Raw genomic sequence first — 24,724 nt, 5'->3', positions numbered from 1 at the left:
AAGTGTATGATAGCAGCTCTCAAAGGCAGACTGAATGGAAGTGACACATCAGAACCAGCCTTGAAAGCTCCAAGGCAACCTGGAGAACAGAATGACCAATTAAGCCCCCTGCAGTGATTCAGGTCGCTGCAAACAGTGACTGCTGCTTGGCATTTTACTACTGTGTGCGATTTAGGGCACTAAAGTGCAGTCATTAATTACCCAGCACTAGTTGAATATTTCCATTAGGGTCCTGAAAGATAGAAAATGGCTAAAACGGGAGAGCAATAATAGCAAAATATCAGCCTGCTGGAAGGGCTTTAGAAACTGTTCTGAGTCTGCAGGCCACCCGCGCTCACCAGTGGCATGGTGTAGCAGGCTTTGAAAACCATACCCTGAGGTTAAGAAAGCAGATTCTCAGAGCTGGTAAGCCACATCACCTTCATGCCCACTTGACATTTGGCATCAATGCCAGGCTACCACAGAGACACAGCACAGGACTGGTGTCAGACATACTCATACTACAACAGAGACTGTCCCTACAAACTCTCAGGCCAGCTGGCAGCCACCTGAAGAGTCGGCATTTGTTTTTGGGAAAGAAAAGGACAGAGGGATTTTGAGATGAAAGCTGTGTGAGTGGCAGGTGCAGGTCTGCAACAAAACATGAAAGTGAGTGGAGCTTGGTAAGTTCAGGCCACCTAGATACCTGGCACAGGGACAGCAACATGTTTGTCTGGACTCCAAGCCTTAGAGCTTAGGAGCCCAGCTTAGAAGCCTAAGCCAATTTTTGAGTCAGGAGTTATCCCGGCTTTAATTCAGAGCAAGATTCAAACACCTGAGAGAGACTCGGGGCAGCAAGAATCCACTTGGATGGGGAGCAGAAAAAAAATGTGACACACACCAACCTGAAAAAAACAGTCTCTCCCAAACTCACGGCTGCTGTCATTCTTGAGCCACCTGGCAAGGGGTTAGGAAGTTCATTCTTGGACTAAGTACCCAAAAAAAAACCCTCAGGTCCTGAGCTATAGAGGGAAGAAGCACTGATCTCAGCTCTTTCTTTGGCACCCCTGCTCCCACCCAACTTCCCCAAAGTAAGTTATTATGCCACACACGTCAACCACTGGAAAATGGGCTGTCCATGTCCAGCAAGCTGCGCAGGCAGCTCATGTTCCAGCCCCCTTTAGCGGCTTTTCGTTTGTTTGCTGGTTGCGTCTCCATGATGGATGGTGCTGACATGTTAAATTACTCAGGCTGGATGTCTTCAGAGAGCCGGTGACAGAGATATTGCATTTTCTGATTACCTAGAACTGCGCAAGATGTATTAATATGGGACTTGAGAGACCTGTGCACAGGTCCCCAAGCTAGAAAGGAAATTACTCCCCCCACCCCTCAAGAATTGACAAAGGTCATCCAGCTGCCAAAACAGCTGGGCAGGAGGGCAGGCCCGTTTTGAACTACCTACAAATATCCACAAAGACCTTGACGATCTTTCTGGTAACTCAGTGGCTCTGCGTTTCCTGCTACAATATGCTTCTGCACCTAAGAGCCTGGCAGAACTCAACTGAGGTCACCTGTAGGGAAGAGAAACCCATGGTAGCAAGGCTGCCTCCAAAGAGTGTGACATTATGTATCCCAGCTCCCAGAGTCTTGCTTTAATTTCCCGTCGAGTCGTTTAGGATGCGGGATTCTCTTCCCTATCTTGTCCCAGGATGAATCCATCCCCTCTCACCCATTTTTTGATAAGGGGATGCCTTGGGTTGGCGAGATAGACGCTAGTATCCCAGCTGGACTCATCCGAGCAGAAGCAGCTGTCAGAGTGAGAACAAGGCGACCGCCAGATTAAAGACAAGACAGTCGTGCCTTGTCAGCAATTCCTTTAGTTCTCTTAAAAGGGGGGGGAAAAACTGTCGAGTAATAGAAAAAAAAAAGATTCTAATCATTGCAACCAATTACAAAGCAGAGTAATCACTTTAAAAAGAAAGAGAATCTGATACAGCAGCAGGACCTTTGCAAAATTATGTACTGATGAAGTATAGTATACCCCATGCCTGGCAGAGCATGTGCAGTGCTGCAGAGATAGCTGGAAAGCAGTCCTCTTTGCTCCGGAGAACAGCACACACTCTTACAGTAAGAGTCATGTCAAGTAGCCATCATTAGCAGAACCTCACTCCGCCTAAATTTTCTTGTAGCTTAGGCACCCCCCCCATATATATGTCATCCCCTCCCTCTCCCAAGGCACAGACCTCCCTTCTCTCTGCCCTTTTTCTCCTGCCTAAAGCCAACCTCATCTCCATGACTTTTTGCTATATTACCCTCTACAGCGAGACTTCTTACTGTGTGACCCAAGAGCTTACAGCACTGTCTCTCTTTACCTTCATTTCTCTATTTTGTCTATGAATCCCACAAACACTGCTAGCCCCTGTTAAAACAAAATGCCATCACCTGGCCAGCAACAAAGTCACACCCCCAGAATTAAGGCTGCTGCTTCCTCAGAAGCTTAAGGGGGTTAGGTATCACCCCAGTGAATGTTGTTGGAAAATGATCTCTCTCTCTCTCCTTTCATTTCCTCTGAACGTCCACAGCCTGCAGCTGTCTCAAGGTAGGGCCCGTCTCTAGATTTTCCAGTAGGTTAGTGCTTTCCCTCTCTGTTTATGATAAAAACTCCCCAGGGCACGGACCTTTAGCTTTATACTGTACTTGTTGGGGCTAAGCATCTAAAGTGCCCTCGTAGCCCACCTATAAAAAACTGGGCATTCGCTTAGTTTGCCCATGTCCTACATGATGCATGGCAAAAGCATAGATAAAACCATACTTAAGCACACCGTGTTTTTGATGCACATGTGTGTGTATATGTGTGTCTTCTGTATGGGGGGAAAAAGCACACTGCATTTTGTTTTAGGAAATGGGAAGACTGAAGTAGAGCAAAAAACTCAGAAGTGCAAGCAAACCCCTCCATCTCACTCTGGCACCTACCTGACTTCACTCTGCAGAGACCTCTTTGATGTGTGCTCCCAAGATCAATGCTGACTTTGTCACCCCACCCCACCCCTCGGCACAACACACACAGAGGTGACATCCAGGGCTGCTGCCCCAGTCACCCTCCCTCAGTTATGCTACTGCAAATATTAACTTCTCATCTTTATTTAAACTTAAGGGCCCAATCTTGACTCTCTGGGCAGATGCATCTCCATGGGGACTTCTGCAGGCTTATGCACATACTGTAGGTTTGGGACCTCTGACTCTGGCCATAGGAGTGGTTAAGGTTCATTTTGCCTTTGTTTGCTTCCACCACCAGACCCTCCAACAGCAGATAGCGGCTGCCACCACTAAGCTGACAGGGCACATGCCCACTTCTGGCAGTTCCACTTCATGCATGAAGTGCCCTATGGAAAGGCACTAGAGGCTGACTGGACCACAGAGACAAAGTGAAGGCAGAGGAGCATCCACATGCATCTCCTGCAGCTTCTCTGGAGGGCAGGATGACGGGGTGATGAAAGCGTTACTCCTGAAATGGTTGTATTTGGTAGCCGTGTTGGTCTGAGACAAAAAGAAATGCAAAACTCTAAAAACTCTTGGTTCAGAGATGATACCTTTTATTAGATCAACTAAGAGTTAGTTGGTCTAATAAAAGATATCATCTCTGAACCAAGAGTTTTTAGACTTTTGCACTCCTGAAAGGTAGCACCTCTTGGCAGCAGAAGGCAGGGTCCTTCATGTTCATTGCAGAGGTGTGAACGTACTCAAAGCCCTGCCAGCGGCACTCTGCTCTGTAGTCAAGCCATCACATCACTTTGAATTTGAGGGTGAAAAAAATTGGCAGAAATCACAAAGTGTCCTGGGGAGAGGACTGGGATGGATTCATTAAGCTCCCCATCCCCCCCACACACCGAAGGCAAACCCGGAAACAGCCCTGCTGGAATCCTCCCGTGAGCCAGATGTCTCAATAAAGGTGCTCTTGTCTCTAATCCTGTTTGCAGATTTACAAGCTCGTTAATCCACTCAAACAGATCCTGTGTGGCTGGGGCAGGGCTCTCACAGTTGGTTTTGAAGCAGATGTTAATTCAGACAGTGAACGAGGCAGGGGTCCAAGGAAAACATGTTACGTGATCACGTAATTAAAGAATGCATCAATGCATACGCCAAAGACACCAGCCTTAACACTGTGCAGACAACTTTTATTTGGGCATACCCTACATCTTAAGTACCTGACTTTACACTCCAAAGCCCCAGCACTGACTCCTTTCCTCTGCCCCTCACCTCCGCTCTGTTTCAGTCCTGGTCTCATCTCTCCCTCCCAGCAACTCACATCAATCTCTGTAACTAGCCAGTTCTCTGATCCCTTGAGGGCTTCCCACCCAAGTGCTGATCTCCTACCCCAGGTTTCTCATCCTTAACTCAGTCTGCGTGCCCACTCATCCCCAGCCCCTCCAGTCTAATTTTCTCTCCGAATTCTAGTTGTCCAGCTACCCAAAATGATCCCCAGGAGTCAGTAGAGGAAGCCTGGAGAGCAAAGAGGAGGCCATCTTCTGTCTTCAGTTCATGTGCCCACGTGACATAGCAGCCTCGGCAGAAAGCCCAGTTCCTCCTCTGCAGGTCCAAGATGGATCATGCTCTGTTGCTCTGGACATAACATACATGATGCATTTGGCAACAGGAGCTACAAGGGGATGAAGCACGCCCAGTACAGACAGCATCTTCAAACAATTTAGCTGCCAACTCTAACAAGTCTCTACTGAATGTCTGTGTAACAGGGAGCCCTGACCCTTTTACTGGAGAGCAGTGCAGCCCCATTAAAGACACCATTTTTAGAGCCTAGCTAGCCAGGTAGTCAGGTCAGCTGAGTGGGGGCTCACATGACCAGAAGTGGGCTCAAGCCAGAGCTAGATACGCCCTGGGGTTGACCCAGTCAAAGACAGCCAGCCCTAAGCATTGCAAAGCGTAACGCTCCTGAATCTCCAACAAGGTTGGAAGAAAGCAGCTCTGCAGGCTGGGAAACAAGAAAGAACAACCCAGAGAGAGAGATACACACACTTGATAAGTAGGCAAGAGGTTTTCATGTTGTTGTTTTTTTATGATAAGGCTGGTGGTTTGGGACTAGAGGGGTGGTTCGGAGGTCCCATTAGTGTCCTAGGGGCTTATGCTTGTCTCTGGTCTTGGTGGGGGCAGGTTCAAGGCAGAGTGCAGGCTGGGGCCCAGAAGCCAGGCACAGAGCAACGGGCCTGGATTGCAGGACCAGCCAAAGTAGAGGGGCAGGAGCCAGGAAGGCTAAAACCCCAAGAAAAAGGGACAAAAAAAAAGACAGGCCTGGAGATGAAGGGACAAGTGTCCCACCCAATTGGTGACTCAAAATCAGTGAGGCATGGGGCATGGTTTAGGGAGGGTATGGAGCTGTGCAATTAGCCCTTAAGGTAAGGGACCACCACCTCCAGGTGTTCCTTAGACAAGATCTGGGAAGCCATGGGGCAGCCTCCCTTTTATAACCATAAGGGACATCAAGACATGGCAAATGACAAAAGAAGACTGTTTCTAGAGTGGGCAGGGTAAAAAGGGGAATTGTGGGCCCCTCCAGGGGGTTGCATCCACCCCGGGGGATGGCGCCCTGTTACAATCTATAAAATGGGATTTTTCAAAGATACATAACTTGACTAAGGGGCAGAGTAGAACGCACCCTTCCTTCCACTCAACAGCTCTAGAGATTTCCAGTAACTTTTCTTCCGCAAAGCTGTGTCCTGCTAGCTCATTTGTGGAAACAGGCAAACGGTTTTACCAGAAATGTTCCAAATAGTTTCTGCTCAAGGCAGCAGACATCCAACCTGGAAAAAAAATCAGCTCCCAGGGGTCAAGTTTAACAAAATTATAAGTGAACAAAAAAAAGGGGGTTGATAAGGCCATGTTGCCCAGCACTTCAACTGTAGGCATTGCTACGTGCACGGCAAGGCACGGCCTGTTGATATAATTAGCAGGCCATCATTATACAATCTGTCCCTCTTTCTGCAGGCCACACACCAGGTTTCTGAGCACACAGCGCCCATCTGTTTTTATAAATCCACCTCTTCCACCCACTAGTCTGTCTTCCAAAGCAAAATGGCTAGCACCATCTCTCCCCTCCCCAGGGTCTTTTAAGAAAATCCAGTTTAACCATCAAGATTTTCAAGGTAAGCTCCACAGGGATTAGCCCTTTTTTTTCTGGAGGGTCTCCAGCAGTACTTGGCTGAGCTAACCTTTAGTGTGGCCTCCTGGAAGGGGGGAGGAGAGGGGCAGGAGGTAGCTGGAAAGTTAGGAGAAAAGGAGTGCAACGGGGGAGAGATAAAAGCCCTTCCTTTCTCCTTCTGATCCCTGAAGCTGGCAAAACAGAGGTGGACAGCTGCCTGCGGGCTTCAAAAGACATCTTCAACACAGGGCAGAACAAAAAGAAAATGTTCCTAAGGCTCCAAGAAGGAATCAAAGGCAGAGGCAGAAGAGCGGGGCCCCAGGGAGGGGGGCTTAGTGGCTCACTTGTCTAGTCATGCAATTCCAGAATTACCAGCTAAGTCTCTGTATGATTCCCCTCGGGGCTCAGCAAATTACCTGTGTGCTCCTGCTGGATCCCAGAGCCACATCAATGATACCTCATGGTAGTATTTCCTAGACTGTGGGCCATGCCCCATGTGAAAATCACACAGCTATCAGTGGTGCCCCCCGCCACTTCAACTGCTGATTGCTGCCAGCAAATGGAATCAGCTGCGAGAGAAGTGGGGGTGCATGTGCACGTGTGTGCGTGCATGCACATGTGTGCGCACATGCCTTATGATGATAAGTCTACAAACAGAACGTGCTCAGAGACCACCTTGCATTCTCTTTCCACACACTTCCCAGGCTTGCTGGCCTGTGGGCTGCATCTCAGTTTGCATCTCTTGCATTGTTCTTCCCCATGGTGCTGTGTGGGGCAGAAGGAATGTAGAGAGAACCATCATTGGGTGGTTCTGAACCTTAGGATTCAAAGGGGTTCAAAAACACCTAATTCCAAATTTACAAATGCCCAGCACAGGCTCAACTTCCAAGCTCTGCCACAAGCTTTGCCTGTGGCCTTGGGTACGTCATTTAGCTCCTGCATTTGTGTCTCCCATTAGTAAACTGAGGATAATAGCATTACCCCCGAGGCTGTGGGGGAAAATGCATGCATTAAAGATTGTGAGGCATTAAGATACTATGGTATCTTGAGGTAGGGAGGCAGTATCGTTAAAACTGCAAAACTTTTCCAATAGGCTTTTACCAAAAGACGTGCAGATTCAGAATAATCAAGCTTATTGGTAAAGTCTGCCAAACTCACCCTGTCGTTTCAGAAAAGGGGGGGAAAAAATGCAAGCCACCTATAAAAGGGGAAAAAAAGGAAAGAAGGAAAAAGAAACAAGTCACAACATTTTGGTATGTTTTAAAACATTTTTTGTTTCAAAATGTATCTAAGTTGAATTTGTTTTTAAAAAAGAAGGCTAAATACAGAATGAAGGGCCTGGCTGTTTGTGTTGGCAGGAAAAGTGTGTGTGTGGGTGGGATGGGGGTGTGCACACGCGTGGGTGACTCAGCTGGGGAAAAAAGCAGAACAAAAAATTCACGGTTCAAGGAGGTTTACCTATAAAAGCCTTAAAGAGCATCTTTGCTGTCTTTTATTCTCAATGAAGGGACAAGGACAAACTAGGCACAGATGGTTTCTAAGCTCTAGCATCAAATCAACAAACCCATTAATAAAGAAAAATTAAAAGGGAATCGAGTCAGAAGCATGCAGCCTTCTCAGTTATAGGAAAGGCTGCATTTGGAAGTAGGATGACAAAAACCAGGTTCACTGAGAAACTCCAACTCCTGGCTGCACGCAGATGGAGACAGACAAGGCTTTGCCAACACACTGTACTCTGCAACACATCAAAGCCTGCCATGCTGGGGATGGAAAGCCAAGGGGGCTATCTGGCAGGAGCAGGTCCCCAAGGGAAACATTTGACCTAACTGCAAGGCTCTTTTCTTCCTCTTCTGGGTCTTTAATTCCCCTCCTGGCTTGTGCAGCAGCAACTTTTGGTAAATTATGGCACAGTGGAGACCTCTAAAGTGCATTAAGATACAGCTCTGATCAACAATAAATTATCTCCAGGGTAGAATGATCTATTAATCACTTATTTATTTTAAAAGGGAAAGGCGCTCATTTAACCTTTTTATTTACCTTTGGCAGTTGAGATAAACACCATATTTCAGTGCTGGCCTTTATCCACCAAGCAGCTTTACGCTCAGGGAACAGAGTTCCTCGGGTGCCTATAGTAGATTTCCCTTTGATTTGGTTCCTCCGTTCTTTTTTATTCCTAAGGTATCAAGAAGATTGTCAGCTCCTGTAAGAGCTGTGATGCTTTTAAACATCTGCCCCAGGAGAGGGCACCATACACCCCTCTTTAAATAAAACCAACTCTTGGTTGGTTTTCAGCCCTGTGTTCTAACTACCATATCATAGTCTTCCTCTGTAGGAGGTGCTGTGCTGTTTCAGCTCAGTTAAAATTGAGGTGTTACTTTCTCTCTTCCTAAATTGGCCGCGTGCTTGAATACATATTTAACTGAGTATGTATTCAACTGAATAAGAGATTCTCTGCTTCCTGCTTTAAATCACTACCTAGCAAAGAGATGTCTTCTGTTAAAAGACGTTATCATGTTCTACCCCAGAGCAGGCTCCATTTCTCACCAGAGGCCAAATCTGATAGGAATCACAAACTCCCAGTACAGGAACAAAGCCCATAGTTTGCTCTGTCAGGATGCAATGACCTGGAAAGTGCTCTGCGTGTGTGTGCATTACACACACACACACACTTTAAATAGGTATAAAAGTACGACTGGAAGAGCAACAGATGGAGAATACTCAACAAGGAGCACTGATTTTGCTACCACCTACATGGGTAGCCTGAAAATAGTAGGAGTTGGGTGAACCCAGATGGAGAGGTTGCTCAGCTTAGAATAGCAAGGAGCACACATCCTTCAGATGGACACTACTAACTGAACTGAGCCAGGGAGTTTTTAGTTTGGCACCTATATTTAAAAAGTCTTTTCTACTTGATGTTCACACAGTAGGCATAGGGGGCTACAGCATGAACGAAGTGTCACTTAGACTTAGGCCAGGTCCAGCCATTATACTTTTACAGGTATAAGCTATGAGAAACTGGTCTATACCCATAACAGAGCAGAAGTTTGGCACGCATAGACTAGTTTAAAAATGACGAAACCCAATCTAAGATTTGCACCCCTCCTCCCCCAACCAAAGGCGAATGTGTGTTCTGTTTGCTAAACTATGCCACTTGCAGAAAACTATCTAAGTTAGATCGATTCAGCCCCAGGCTTTTTGAATGTCTGTGCCTAGCCTTAGAAAAGTTTCAGTGCAACATAATATGGCAGTACAACCAGACTGCATTCTTCCACACTCCAGAATTGATGCCCTAATTAGCCCCTCATTTTTGTTCAGAACTAAGACTACCTATAACAAATTGCCATGGATTAACCCCATGTGACTTTGGCATTCCTCATCTCCTTTCTTGTTCCTTTGCAGACCAACAATAACAATACCTGGGGGTCCTTGAACACACAATACTTTATAAAACGAGGTAAAAGTTCCTCTGTCTTACACCTGGGGAAACTGAGATATGGAGAGGTGGAAGCCACATGACAGGTTCCTGCCACAGTGGGAAATAGGCTCCCTGCTGACTGGTTCAATGGACTAGCCACTTCTACTATACCCATAATGCTACAGAGCCCTCTCGGCAACAAGTACAGTTTTGAACCGTTTCCCGGCCACCTGGTTGTCTGCCCCGACTCTGCCTACTTTCAAACACCAGGGAAAATATCCTTTCCTCCATGTGTTCCTCCTGCTCCTACACTCCTAGTATCCTTTCTCTCCTTTTATTTATTAACTCTAACCATATTTCACTAGACAAATGTGTTTGGGGAGAAAGTTTGTATGAAAAAGGCATTATACAAAATAAAGTTATATTGTACTGTAAATGGAGAGGATTTTTTTAAGTAGATCTTCTCAGCAAAATATGACCTTTCCCAGAGCTGTTAGAAACACTTAGTGCAAAATCAGATTTAATGACAAGCAATAGGCACTGGTTTAAATGCACTTAGTGTGGGGATGGAAAGACAGGGAGGCTTATTTGTGATTTGTTTTCATTGGGTTGCACTCTCCCTCTCTCTAAACCTAGGCATTCGGAGTCCTTTGGAGCCTCTCTCCAAAGGAAGAAATCCTTTTGCCATTAGCAGTTCCTGTAGAGAGAGCACTCCAGCTGTAGGACTCTGATGAGGTTAAGCATTAATTAAATCAAACTGCAAGAAAATAATTACACACATGCATCCATCAGGCCAGTGTCACTACCCGGTAACAAAGTTGGATGCAAACTCCATCAGCGGAACTGTCACACTGTTGTTAAAAGAAAATAAATGCATCCCAAACCGACAATTTCATTTAGGGGGAGGAAAAAAAAAATCAGATTGCAAAGGATTAATGAGGCGAAGGGTTTGTGTTTGCAATTGGATGTAAAATGCAAACATAGTAAGTTGTGATATCATCATTTAACCTTAATGCCCAATAGCGCTCCAATCGCTAACGCACCAGAGGAGCAATTAAATGCAAGCTGTAAAAGCAAACGTCCTAAACGGGAAAGGAGCTGAGGGAATGAGTGGAAGATATCAGTCTAATGTAGCAGCATCATGGACCTTCTGGCCACGAATTTCACCAATGATTAAGAATGTGAAGAGGGAAGAAGGTTGAAGGGTGCCATGGAGGCCTTGATTTTCAGGGGTGAATGCCCAGTGCTTTCTGAAAATTAAACCGCTAATGTATACTGACTTAGGATCACAATACAACAAAGACACTCTAAGTCACTAGCCCCTTTTGAAGACTGCAGTGTGTAATACATTAAGGTAGCATGCAGCTCTCCACTGAACCCACACGCAGGTGCAATTATGAGAGCAAAGGTTTACAGGGGGGCATGCATTGCAAGAAGTTCCACACAAAGACTCTCCTCCTGACTGCAAGGAAAAAAGAAAACAGCAGACAAGAAAACAAGTGGAAATGTACTATGCAAGGCCCTTCAAGAGGCTGGGAACTGAAAGGAGATAGATCATTCTGCCTTCCACCAAGCACCTCACAAACATTAATGAATTGAACACACTTCTGAGAGAGGCATCATCCTCTAGATATTATGACTGAGGGAACTGAGGCTTAGGGGGACTAAATCACAGCCAGGAACAGAAGTCAGCCAGCCAATGTAATCCCCAGACTGCATTTTCCATCTCCTACATTCTCCTTTTAGTTTTTATCACCATGTGGCTCATGTACTGTATTATAGGTGAATGCCATCCTTACTACAGAGGGAGGCTTTCTCTACAGCACAGTCCAACCATTCTTTACCCTGACTGACAAAATGCAGGAAACAACAGATCTGGAAATCACAGAATGCAAACGAATCCCCATGTTCTGCCTCTCCGCGTGGCATTGAGCGAGACCCTTGGGCTAGGGGCAGAGACTACACAAACTGGCTTAAGTGATCAGGAACTGGTTTAAACCTGTAACAGAACAGATGTTCAGTGCACATAAAACAGCTTGAAAATGGCTGAACCCAGTTTGAGATAAACCTGGTTGAATGTAGTATCAGACTTAACTGATTTGGGTCAAACTGGTTTATGCAATGTCTGTCCCAGACCTCTTGATGGTTTAAATTAAACCAGACTCCCCCAGCATCCCAGCATGCTCTCTATGCATTCTGCTCCACAGCAGAGCTGGCCCCACCCCTCTGCCTTACACAGACCTCTCAGCATTAGCTAGCAGACCACATGCTGGCTGCAGTCTGTGCTGTGGCTGACTGGACCAAGGCAGAATCAACAAGTAGCTGGTAATATTCCTCGGTTGTTTTCTTAATGGGGTGATAAACACTGAGTTATCAATTCCCTTCTGGGGCTGGTCAGGAGGAGGGACGGGGGGGGGGGGGAACGACCCCTCCCTAATCAGAGCATCCTCCTGCTGGGGCCTGGCCATGCCCTGCCTCAGCTCAGCATTGTAGAAGGGAAGGGAGGGCTGTTCTAGCAGTCCCCGGCTTCTAGCCTGAGCCACTGCAGGCATGTGCCTTCATTTCTGTGCAGTTACAAACTGATTCAGCCTGGACAGGTTAGACTAACCTGCAAAGATTGAATCCATTCAGGCTCAGGCTTTTTGAATGTGTGCCCCTAGCCTTGATGTGTGGACACCCACAAATCCACAAGGATCACGCATATTTCTGCCAGCCTATGACAGTAGGTAGGATGTTGCTTCCAGTCTACTGCAGTCCTAAGCAGAAGTTAAATTCCTGCTCATAAGAACACCCAGTGCACTAGTGAACCCTTCCCCCCTTTCCTTTCTACAATCATCTGCCATCACTACCAATTTGGGATGTTTGCTTCTAAAGCCAAGGTGGGAACTTGTGAGGACCTGCTTGGCGTGGCTGGGCCAGACAAAGCCTGCTGCTGAAATAAGAAACATGACATATTTCAGATGCACACCCAAAACTCCCTGAAGGAGACAGACACTTTCAGGAAAGCAAAATACTATGAAAGCATGTCAGGGAAGATTTATAGACAGGCAGCTGTGCACACTGGTTCCAAAGCAATCCTATTTCTCTAGCTGGGTGAAGCCAGGGTGCACAGAGCTAATGAGAAAGAGAAGCCCTGAGCCAGACAATCTCCTCTACAGAATATTAAGCTGGGTGGTAGGAGATGCTTTCTTTCTGCTAAAACATAAAATTAGAGGCCCGGCCATACATGGCCATAGTGGCTTTCATGTGAGTAAGGCTTTAATGGCCAGGTCCTTCTCAGCAAAGAGATGCCTAGGTTCCCTAAGGAACTTTCCTTAAGACCTTTCTGTCAGAAGCAGCACAAGTGGGTTGTGAAACAGAGGAACAAAGCAAAAAGGTTAAATTAGACCTGGTATTAGAATCCCAACACCCATCTCAGGCCAAAATCGCAAGCACATTCAACCTGCTAGTCTTCATCGTGCCACAGCAATTGCATCCAGAAGGCACAAAACTGAGTGCAGGTGCTGTATGGTGGGGAAGGGGTTAAGGGTTCAATAGAGAAGCTTTCCTTCCTTTAAGCAGGCCATGAATGCAAGGGTCCAGGAAGTTGCAGACTAGCACCTGCTAGATGCTTCCTTCGCATTACAAAGTAGTTCTAACTGGCCCAACAGTCAATTCTCAAGAATGGCATGTACCAGTCAGGGAAGGGAGCTTATTGATTAGAACAGGGACATGGGGGTGTTCATGAAGCAAAAAGGGATGCAGTTAGGAAAAGGATGTGTTAGACTGAATAAAAGGAAGATCTGCCTCGAGGCAGGCTCTGTAAGTCTGCAGAGACATTGCATAGTGACCCCAGGTAAATCAAAGAAAAACTTCAGAAAGTAGCAGAAACCTGGGACAGACTGTTAACAAAGCAGCACAACCAGAAGATCTGGGTTTGTGGCTCTTACTCCTGTGCTAAAGGCTGCTGGGAAAAGCAGCTTAGGTTTCATTTTGGGGGTCCGGGTAACTCTTCGTGCTTGTTGACTGACCCCACCCTGGTCAACCCAAATGAGATGGTGGAAAGACTGTATTTAGCTTTGTTCAACAGCAAGGTAACTCATCCCTTTAATAAAAAGAAAAGTCTCCTGCAGGGGCTTGAAAGTGGATAGAAAGTAATGTGGATGATAAAGAGCAGGGAAGGGAAAAGAGCATAAGTATCCCTGCATGACCCCAAAGAACACCCATTTTATCCTTACACCAAAATGCATATATACATATATACATAACTGCAACAAAATAAACCAAATAATTTAAACCAGTTAAAGAGTCAGAACATTTTCTCCACACTAAGTGAATAATTTATGGCCAGAGCTATAATAAAAAAGCCCTCTCCAGACCTGTATTGTAAGAAAATGTATCCAGAATGAAAGATCACATTTCAGACTCATAAATAAATGAAAAATAAAACCAACTGTAAACAGAGAAGGAAAACATTTCTCCCCTGGTTTTCCAGCTCTGCCACAGAAAGACTTGCACTGTGCTGGGCATTAACACTCAGTGTGCTGTGGCTGGAGGTCCCTTCCATGCCTGCTCCAGGGAAGGTTTTCTTGTAGGATGATGCCATGCCACTTCTACATGACTATCAGCAGGGTCCAGACTCTAGACCTTCAGCACTGAGCCATATATATCTACTGCTTGTGATAAAGGAGCAGCCCCTTTAGACAGCAGCAGTGGTAGACTGCAATCCTATGATGCCTACCCATGAGTGGGAGACATGAAACAAACCTTTTTTTGTTACAGGGACACTAGACAGCAGAAGCAGAGTTTCTATGGGCACTAGAGAGTCAAAGAAACCCACAATACCCTCAATAAAGAATTTCCTTCTTAGTCATTATACAGCAGACTCGTCTTCTCTCTCACACTACAGATAGACGCAGTTTGAGAGCGAACGCTGCTCGGTGTTGTACTGCATACAGGAGCCTTAAGGCTAGGTAGGAAGCAAAGGCTTTGAAGAGAGCAAGGGGAAGAGATACATTGGGGTCTTAGAGATCAGCATAGAAACTAAGCCCAGAACCATTGTGGTCCACATTTTTTTTTTAAATTTAATTTGTATCCGAGGCCAAATTAGCCAAAACTAATTCCAAATCCAAGAGTCCAGAACCATAAGTGGCTCTACTACTGGCAAACATCCTTCACCCGCACCTGGGGCTTCAGATGTTTCAAAAACCTTTGGCAAAAATCCTACTTGCAGGCCCAAGACCAGAGGCTTGGGGTTCGGATGCCCCCGAGTTTTGTTCACCCTTAGCCATAAGGCACCTTCTAGGTGCAACCCAAGCCTATTAGCATGGTGAAAGAGCGTACCCACCTGCCAGGAGGGCAAGGTTGTATTTAGACAGTTCAGAAGCAGGAGGGAATTTTATAATTTCAGTAAACATCCAGATATTAGGACATGAGAGGCCAGCTGATAGCCCACTATGCTGCACTTCAGCGATATTCTACCATTGGATTACTACTAGCTCTATGGGGACCATATGAATGCCACTCTACAAGCCACCGCAATACAGCCATACTAATGAAGAACAGCATCTCCTACTGTTGAGCATAACCCTGCCAATATGGGGGATCTATGAATCCAATCACAGTCTAATCAGGACATGCAATAGCTGCGGAAAAAAAAAGAAAAGGAAAACAACTGCCACAAATCAACCTATGCTTTCAAGCTGTATCTCACTGGGTTATAAAGCCAGATCAACATGCTGGACTGCACTGCCAATTCTTGCATGCTGGACTGCACTGCCAATTCTTGCATTATAATTCTCGTTATAAAAATAAATAAATAAAAATTGTTTCCCCACTCTGGCTAAGTCATCATCCAGTCCAATCTATTCTAGTGCAGGTAAGAGGTGTGAGCCTATATTCCCCAACTCTATTCTGAACAGCTCTTATTTATAGATGTCAAAACCCAGCAAGCTTGCAACAAGGAGAAACTCCAGTGATGTGATCAAAAATTCAATTCTGCTTCCAGAATGGAAGATTTGCATAGAAACCCAAATTCATTTACATGAAACTTATTACTCAGGAGAGGGCAAGTATCCAGGGATCAAAATTTGAAGGAATAAAAGGGCTCAGTCCTGAAAGGTACTAGGTGCCCTCTGGCTCCATCCAGCTCTTGTGGAAAGGCGTAACATGAACCTAAAAGCACTGTGCCAAGAACTTCCCTAACAGAGATCAAACTGAAATATTATTAACTCTCCTTGCCCCAGCCAAAATGTATGATGTCGTCCAAAAAGTAAAACATCAGGACAATTTTTGTTCCACCCAGAGAATGACTTTAGGGCACCCATTAGCTACTGTCTTCTGTGTGGTCAATTGAGCACCAGGGTCTTTTTGCTTATGAAGCCACTCTGGATATACTACTGGCCTGGGCATTAGCCTCTGCAAAGCAATGTCCCCTGTATCCATGAGCAGTTCAGAGGTGTGAGAAGGGGAGGGGAGATGATGACATGGTGAAGGATGGACTCTTACCTCGGGGCCTGCTCCTGCGTTTCCGTCTCCCCACCGACGTGCTGCGCAACGCTGGCTGGAGCTGGCCAATCTCAATGGGCGTGTTAGTGCGGAAACTCTCTTTGAACTTTTGCATCAGGGACTCCACTGTCTCCTGCGTCACCTCGGTGGCTGAAACGTGGGCAAGGGGAATGAAGGTTAAAAGATGTGCGGACACCAAGCACCGCAAAACATCCTAGACTGGGCCAGCCACTGGAGCACTTACTCCCTTAGGCAGCCTCGCACTGTGTCAGGACAAGGGCATGGGGCATAACACACCATTACAATGCCTCAGACCATTACAAGGCCCAAGAGGTTGCTTTGCTTCAGCCAGGGAGCTGGCACTTTCCAAGGCTTGCAAGAAGTATGGAATTGAAATGAATTAAGCTGCACTTCTGGGAAAATCTGACCATGAGCATAGACACCTTTGGTCACTTGTAGCATTCACTCCAAGCATAGATCTGCAATGGAAGCTTAAAATGTGACATACACTCTAGCAGAGGCTCCTGGCAGCAATGCACTTAACTTCAGCACACCTTTGACAGCTCCAGAGAGCATAACTTCTGGAGAAGGTGGCATATGCTCACCCTCCTCTGCAGGCTTGAGCAGCAACCTCAAAAGTTGCCCTCATCTTCCTCTGACCAGGTGCTTTGGAAAGGCTATTGCCACTTCCAGTGCTAATGCTTCAGAGTCTCAGCACTCCCCTGAGCACAAGGATCAGACCATACCTACCTCAGCTGGGAGAATCTGAAGAAGTCTCCCTCTGCTGCCTTCCCTCTCATGCCCAGGACAAAGTGGTCATGAAACCACCCTAAGTGTGTAAGTGTCCTCAGTGCTGTTCCATACCCTGTCACTGATGGGACAGCTGTAGAAAACCCAAAATGTGGCTGCACTTGCCCAGGCTGAGCCCAAAGGCTTGCAGGCTTTTTGGAAATACCTGGGCCTGTCAGCTAGGTCTCGGAGTGAGTTACGGGCTTGCAAGACCATGAGATGCTCACAGCCTCCATACTCCAGCTCAAACATGGGGATTTGAACAATGAGTGTTTGGGTGGGCCAGTGCAATTAGTTCCAACCTCACAGAGTACATGCACCAAACCCAGGCTGCTAAACTCTGGACATCTCTACTGGATGGCATGGAGGAACAGAAGCTCCCCAAACCTAGCAGCGTGTCTATGCTTACACTGGAGCAGAACAGAACATCCTCCCTCAAGCACTGGATGTCTTCAACCCTACATTACATCTGCAATAAATGAGAACAACTGAGCTCAGACAATGAGGCCCTTTAATGCCCCAGGCCAGGAAGTCAAGTCTCAATTTTAAAATGATCCTACCCATTCTCCACATGTGGCCACTGAAGTGCAGTGGGAGGGGGAACAGTGGAATGACTGCCACATCATGCACAGAGCACCCCAGGAGAGAAGCACGCAAGGAAACAACGAACATACAAAGTACAGTTAACTTCAATACCCCGCCAGGCCCTGGCTGGAAGGGCCACAAGAGTCAGTCTGGTTTTGCCACGGTAGGTGTTCCCTATGTTTTCCTTAAATAGGCTTCCTGACAGACCACTGGCCTCTGCTCCAGTGCCATTCTGCATTTCACAAAAACTCCACAGAATTAGTTCAAGCCAACCATGTACCCCCTGGCTTTTGCCAGGCTTGGAGCTGGCAGATAGCATGAGCCCTAGAAATAGACTGTTCATGTGAAGCTCACATACAGGAATTGTCCCTTCCTATGCACTTTGGCTCCTTCTTCCCTCCTTTTGCACATTGGTTTTACTACTGCAACTTCCCATGTGCTGGGCTGCTGTGCACACATTCATGGCTGGCAACCCTTACTGAAGCTTTGTCTCCCACTTCAGCTCTTTCTTTAATTATCCCCTAGTGCTGGGTTCTCCCATTTGGCTACCACATACTATTCCTTCTCTCCTGTACTAGTCCTCTCAGTTTGGAAATGGGCTCTCAGTGTGCTCACCACATAGCATGTGTCAAGTTTATTGCTAGGCAGTGGGGCTATTCAAGCTTCACCTACACCAGCTCTGCCCATCACACCTCCATTCTGGCCTGAAACACCCCTTTAACTCCCTCTTTACCACACAGCTGTGCTAATCCCCTGCATTTCTGCAATCAGCCACTTCGCAGCCCTGGTCTTCCCTCTGCGAGGAAGCTGTCAGTCATGCTTAAATCAGCCGTACTGGGCAGCGGGTTTGCATTGTGGACAAATGTCATTTAGGAAAGTGGCTTGGTTAAGCTCGTTCAGGCTACTGACTTAGCCAGAGTCCATACTGGGCAGTCAAGATTAAAAGGCTAATGCATTCACTCACTGCAACTCCTAGGCCCAGAGATGCATTAGATACGTGTTTTAACTGAAGATACTCAGGTCCCTGGTGAGCCTGGGATCTACAACAGCTACAGACTACAGACTCTAATTCTCTTACCAGCATGGGGCAGGCTCCATTTGAACAGGAAATAGGAGGGTGACCATGCAGGACGGAGGAGCCTGTAAGCCTAGAAGAGAATCTAACTTAAATGCCGAGACTCCCATGGAGACAGAGACGGCATTAAAATTAGTTGCGCAGGGGGTACCGGGGAGGGCAATGAGGCGGCCTGTGGCATTAGTTTTAGGTTCTTTCCCTGCATGCAATGTGATCTACCTAATCCAGTCTGTGCCATGATCCTTTACCCTACATATGCCTGCACAAACTACCACAAACAACTCTGTCAAGGAGCAGAGTGCAATTACTAGGAAAGCAGGAGCTGATAGGGAAGGAAGGGAAGGGGGGAAAAGGTCAAGAGAAACCAGGGAAGAAATGGAAGCAAATGAGCAGGAAAGCAAGACATGCAGGTAGGCACTGTCATTCCAGTCCAGTGGGGTGACAGGCTGCTCTCTCCTGTGCGCTGATAATATCAGGGCCTGCTTTGCCCTCCCTTTGCTGGCAGTGTAATTTCACACTCCGCGAGCACGCCGCCAGAACTATAGATGTCCCTAATACCATTAGGCTGCTGGACATGTCGATGATTCCCCGTTCCTTTGAAGGGGTTTCACCAGCACCGGAGATAATGCACCTGAAACTTCCAAATACTAATTTCTAAAGCGTTCCTGTTACAGTGCAAGCTTATCAGTGCAGACAGACCCATCTCCACGACAGGCTGGTATTCAGTAGGCAGAAGCTGCAGTGTCTAGAAGGGACACAGAATTTCCAACTAGGAGCAAGCAGCTCCAGCATTACAACTCCTAGATGTGTAGCTCTGGACAGAAAGAAACCTGCTGCAGGACAAAGCTGAGTTGTTAAAACAATCAATGAGCCACACACTCATATATGGCCTTCCTTTGCTTTAACTCCCAAGATCTGCGGTTTGAATACTGTGAGCATTGGGCCAAGCTGGGCATAACTATGCTCGGGTGATGTTGCAAATCCAGTGCACGCCATCCCCATAACATAATACAGAAAAACCTTATTTAGAAGGCCCCATCCTCCAAAAGGAGCGTCTCCCTTGGACATGCCACAAAGACACTTGACACAATCCTAGTTCTGCCCAAAGGATCTCCTTTCTTACCCCAGTGCATCAAGTCCCTGGCATACTCCCAGGCAGAGAGGATGCCTGAGACCAACAAACTCAAGCAAAACCTCAAAGCATCTCTCGTGCCTTCCAAAGGAACACCCTGCTCCTTACTGCCTCTACTGTCATGTCTGTAGGCATGTGTGTTAAAATGTGGCCTCAGGTCCCTTTCTTGGACAGTTCAGAGAGTTTAGATGAAGGAGGGACACCTCCCCCTTTCCATAACAAGCATCCTGAAAACTGCAGGATCCCATTGCCAGCAGAACCGATCAGTTGTGATGTGCTTCACCTGTTTCTTCTCCCTCCTTCAGTACAAGCAAGCCACCAGGCCATCAGAGAGAGCAGCTAGCCAAGGGGTTTGGTTCAGCAATGCAGCACTGGCTGTTGGAGTGGCCGAGGATTAATTTCACTGCTGGTTTTAAGTGGACACAACTCAGCAGAACTTAAGAGAGCATCTGGCCCAAGAGATCAGAGAACACCAGCTACAGCATGTGCATATCAGCCTGAAGCAAGGCAGCATCCCCCAAGAAAAACTGGTAAGAAAGTCTTCAAGCCGTGCATCACAATACAGTGCTGCATCAAATGCACAACAGCACAGTCTCTAAAAGCAATGAGTCAGTATGATAAGGAGCCTGGAGTTCCCGATGAGTCTGCTGCTGCCTATGTACGTAGAGGAAGGAACATGAGGCAGAAGCATGGACTGGGCAGAGATGCTACACCGATGTGCAGACCATAGTGCCTGTGACCGGGAGGGACAGTCTGTTGCTTTTGGAGGTATCAGTTCTTTACTCCAAGTTCTCACCTCCTCTTGCAGCTGTGCAGGGACAGAGCTTGTTGTAGCAAGGCCTACCTGTGAACAGATGGCAATTTATTTGAACCTTGGGGCTGTGTAATATATAACATGTGCAAGTACGTACAGTGATCTTACGAGCTGTGTGGCTGAAGCTTATTTACTGACAGGCCAGGCAAGAGTACAGAAGGGAGGAGGAGGGGATTGGGGGGGGATTTTCAGCTACTTAAGAAATGTCAAAGTCATGACCCTCTCATGTCCCTTGTTCAATTGACAGGCATGATCAGTGAGACTATGATTGTGCCCTATCTAGGTACTATACAATCTTGAGGCATCTGTTTGCATCTTTGTCATCACAGTGGATGCCAAGAGCAGGGAAGCATTACCCTCACAGGAGGAAAACCCTAGCAGCCACTGGCTACTTGCATGGGCACAAATATTTGCTCCAACCTCCAGGAAAGGGGGAAGAAACCCAGCATGCCTGGAGAGTTTCTCCACTCATCATTGAGATGCAGTCAGGCTCTGCCACTGCTTGTGTGATCTCAACAGATGGAGTTAGATTTGTGCAGCATGGCAGGGAAAAAAAAAGCAGCAAAACCAAAAACCCTAATTGACAAATGAAGGATTGTGCTTAATATGAATGATTATCAGGGCTCGGAGAATGGGGGTAGTTGTTGACAGTGGACAGAAAAGAAGCAGACAAGAGGATAGTAACACCTAATAATTGAGAGAGAATTAGCAGCCCCTGGGTAAATTGTTCCCCATTTAACAGGAACGTCTTGCCAGTATCCTTTACACCTGCACAGGATGGGTTCAAACTGCACCCTGTCGCAGACAGGCAATGATATCTGCTGCCCTATCTGCCACACCAGGGATTGAATCAGAGGCCTCCACAGATAAAAGCATGCATCTCTACCACCTGAGCCAGGCTCTGCAGTTGGTTGGACTCCTGCCCTGTCTCACTGGGCACAAAGGACGACAGAGCACACTGAGAACGGGTTACACAACAAATGCTGTCCCGTGTTATACACTTCACCCCCTCAAAGCTGCCAACCACGCAATATGTATAAACTCTGTGAAGACTATTCATATTTCTAGAGGAGGTTTCAGCTGCTCATAAAAGGGAGACAGTTGATGCTAAAGCAGGAGCTAGGCAAACTCCAGTAGAATAAACACTTCTGTTCTGACTTAAAGCACCCGTGTGCTCAGTATGTGGACCCCATTCAGTTCCGGCCCCGCGTCTCGACTCTGACCTGCATGATCCATTACTATTTGTGTCCTGCCCCTTTCCATCAGACAGCTCAGTGTCTGCATCTTTAATGTTTAGTTGTAGGCCTCTCTTAACCATTGCCAACATCGGTCAAAAGGGAGGTAGCCGCAGAATTCAAAACAGCTGTCAACTCACGTCAACCCACCAAACTTCAGCTCCAGATTTCAGCTACTTTCTACTCCAGGTATCCAAGGGTAAGGAGGCAGCCCTGGAGAGCTTAGGCCATGCACATCCTTGCCATCACCTGCAATGGTTTAAAGTCTAGCCAAGACACTCATATTGTGTGACTGTAATCCTTAGCAATATAACCACATACACTGCTGAACCTGGGTACCTATGATGATCTAGTCCCCTCTCATAAAACGATCTTTGAACAATAAAACTAACTCCTGAACAGGGCAACTAGTGTCCCTGGAAGCAAATGCAGCTTCTTCAAAGTCTGTATATCATCATTCAATCTCCCTCAGTGGCAAACTGTTTCCAGTTTTCTGTGCTGGCCTTCCTAAAATAAGTTCAGTGGTCCTGCTGTATACTCAAGTGTCTCGATTCCTCCATGAACCAATTTTATTAAGTCTTTATCCTCCTTGGGTTTACCTCATTTCTACAAAAGCCTCACAGCAAAACATTGAGAACATAGTCTGTGGTTTCTCTCTCAGGCACAGGTTTCAACAGGGAAAAAAAGTTAATTCTACCCCCCCCAAAAAAAAAAGTGTCAATAAAATGAAATGAGCTTGGTCTGGTCCTGGGCAAAACAGCAGCTTGACTATGATAAGAAATGGGCCAGCATCATCTTTGGCACAATCTCCTCAACAGACTGGGGACTTGCACAAAAGCTGCATTTGGCTCAACATATTTAACAAAGTCCTACTCATGCGCAGGATTCATTTGCATCCTTGCAGTCCCAAAGAGTACAGCAGATATGCTGCATGGGAGAGGCAGGTCTAACCTTCTGTCGTTGCTTAACCCAAAGAGAAAAACTGGCTTTACACCTCTCCCTCTTGTGCTGCAGCTGCCTCTGGGTAGGACTGAGTCCATTAATTGGATGGAAGGGATGTTGCACACTAGTCTTTTATTAACGCAAATGTAAATAACCTCTCCTGACTAATGGAAATTATTTGAGCTAGAAGCAGACTTGCTGCCTCTGCAGACCCTGTTAGTAAAGCAAAGAGAAGGATGCCGCCAGGCTCACTCAGTGATAACAGGCCCCTGTAGTTCTCAGGCCCCTGTTGGCAAGGAAACCTGTGTTCCCAGAACACAGATATGTTCAAAAGCCCAAGGCAAAGATCAAGTACCTGCAAAACCACTTTAAACATGCAGCCTTCTTTGGGTGACCGGATAGTGGTTATGAAGCAAGGTTTGGAGGGGGCAGTATCCAGGCCCCTAGGGAACACTTTTTTTCCCAATCTCTGTAACAGAATCTGCAGCCTTGCCTGGATGCCTCGCGGGCAGCCCCAGAAGACACAAGAGTGCCTGCCATGCTGGATATGGTGGGGCTGTCTTCATCCAGAAGCTGACGGCTCTCCCAGGCACAATCAAGCACCTCTTGATGCAGGGATGGGCAAAATACAGCCTGCGTGGTGGATCTAACCTGCCAACTGATTGGATCCAGGCTGTGGGTGGACAGCCGCCAACTCATGGCAATCGGCCGCCAACTCATGGCAATCGGCCACCACCTGGTGCTGGGAGGGTGGGCGGGCAGGACTGTTTCTGCTACACTGGGTGGGACTGCCTCCATCCAGCACAGGTTGATCACCCTAATCCCCACCCAGAACCTGCCAGCTGGGTCCACACCTGATGCCAGTGCCTGTCCAGGGCTGTTCTCACGATGCCAGATGGATGGCAGCATAAACTGCGGATGAGGCTGGCAGGTTCTGGGGTGTGCTACAGCTCCAGGTGGAGGGGAAGGGAAGGAGGGAGGGAGATAGGATGGGGCTTAGGACATCCTATAGCTCTGTACAGAGGCAGAGAGGTGGCTCTGGAAAGGACACCAAAACTCATTAAGTAGCCCTCAAGCAAAATAACTGCCCGTCTCTGTCTTAGTGCATTCCCCTTTGGGACCTTGAATGCAGATCCCCAGATTCAACCTGAGACTGCACAGTTACCAAGCATGAGCTGCTACGCTATTCCCAGAATGGATGGCAACAATTGAGAGGGCATGTCCAGAAAAAAGGCTGGTGTTTGGCGAGGGAGAGCAGGGGAAATCTGGTTGGAAAGCTCCCACTGCACCAGAGGGAGGGAATCTCACGTGTGCATTAGGCAAAGCTGAGGACATCAGTGCTGCCCAGGCAGAGGTAACTAGGAAGCTGAAGAGTTCTCAGACATTAGGAACAGGCAATCAGTATAGCAGGGGCACAGCAGTCAGTACACAAAGGCAGCAGATGAAGCCTCAGGGGCAGTACTTGGCCACCTGGTTTCAGCCAGCTCTTGATGTGTACCACTTCACTGCATGGCACATGCCCCTGTGGATCTGACATGAATGGGAACAGGCTACTTTAAACAAATGAATGAAGAAAAGCTACTGAGTAGGCATTAATGATTTCACTCCACTAACCTTCCTCTGGGCTTGCTTCAAAAGTGCTGTTAACTAACAGAACAGGGAAATGTTCGCCAGGATTCCTGGGTCCAAGAATTCATTCTTTCACTGACCATATGCGCTGGACAAAACACTTTGCATGTCTATGCCTCAATTTTCACAGAGGGCAAAACAGAGCTATAAGACTTAATGTCTGAAGAGATGCCAACACTTGTCATTTCACTGTAAATCTAAAAATAGGTGGCATTTTTTCTTAAGCCTCATTTCCTGAAATCACCATTTTTTGCTTTTGTTCATTTGGGGTTTTTGGGTTTTTTTAGTTTATATCCTTTTTGGTTGCAGAAGGCATCCTGAAAATACAGCTTGGGCAAACTTTACAGGTTCAGAATACAGAGGACACAGAATCCATTTTTTTTTTATATATATTAATGACTTTCAAGGCAATATCTTGATTTTTGGGATGTCTGATTCAAGATTTTTCAATGTTTATGATTGGCAATACTCTGCAAACCTCCATGAGCTATA

The 24,724-nt window shown here is 46.8% G+C and overlaps 1 protein-coding gene across 1 annotated transcript in view; it reads right to left on the bottom strand.

Moving 5' to 3' along the window:
• ASTN2 (astrotactin 2) overlaps positions 1 to 24,724 on the bottom strand; it is a 594,006-nt gene that overhangs the window by 381,875 nt on the left and 187,407 nt on the right. Inside the window, 1 exon segment of the mRNA XM_006026274.3 lies at positions 16,032 to 16,181. Within this exon segment, the coding sequence (XP_006026336.1) occupies positions 16,032 to 16,181 (150 nt within the window).

Source organism: Alligator sinensis, unplaced genomic scaffold (genome assembly GCF_000455745.1).
Source record: "Alligator sinensis unplaced genomic scaffold, ASM45574v1 scaffold519_1, whole genome shotgun sequence".
NCBI lineage: Eukaryota > Metazoa > Chordata > Crocodylia > Alligatoridae > Alligator > Alligator sinensis.
The sequence above is the reverse complement of the archived record's forward strand: the minus strand, read 5'-3'. Positions and strand labels throughout refer to the sequence as shown.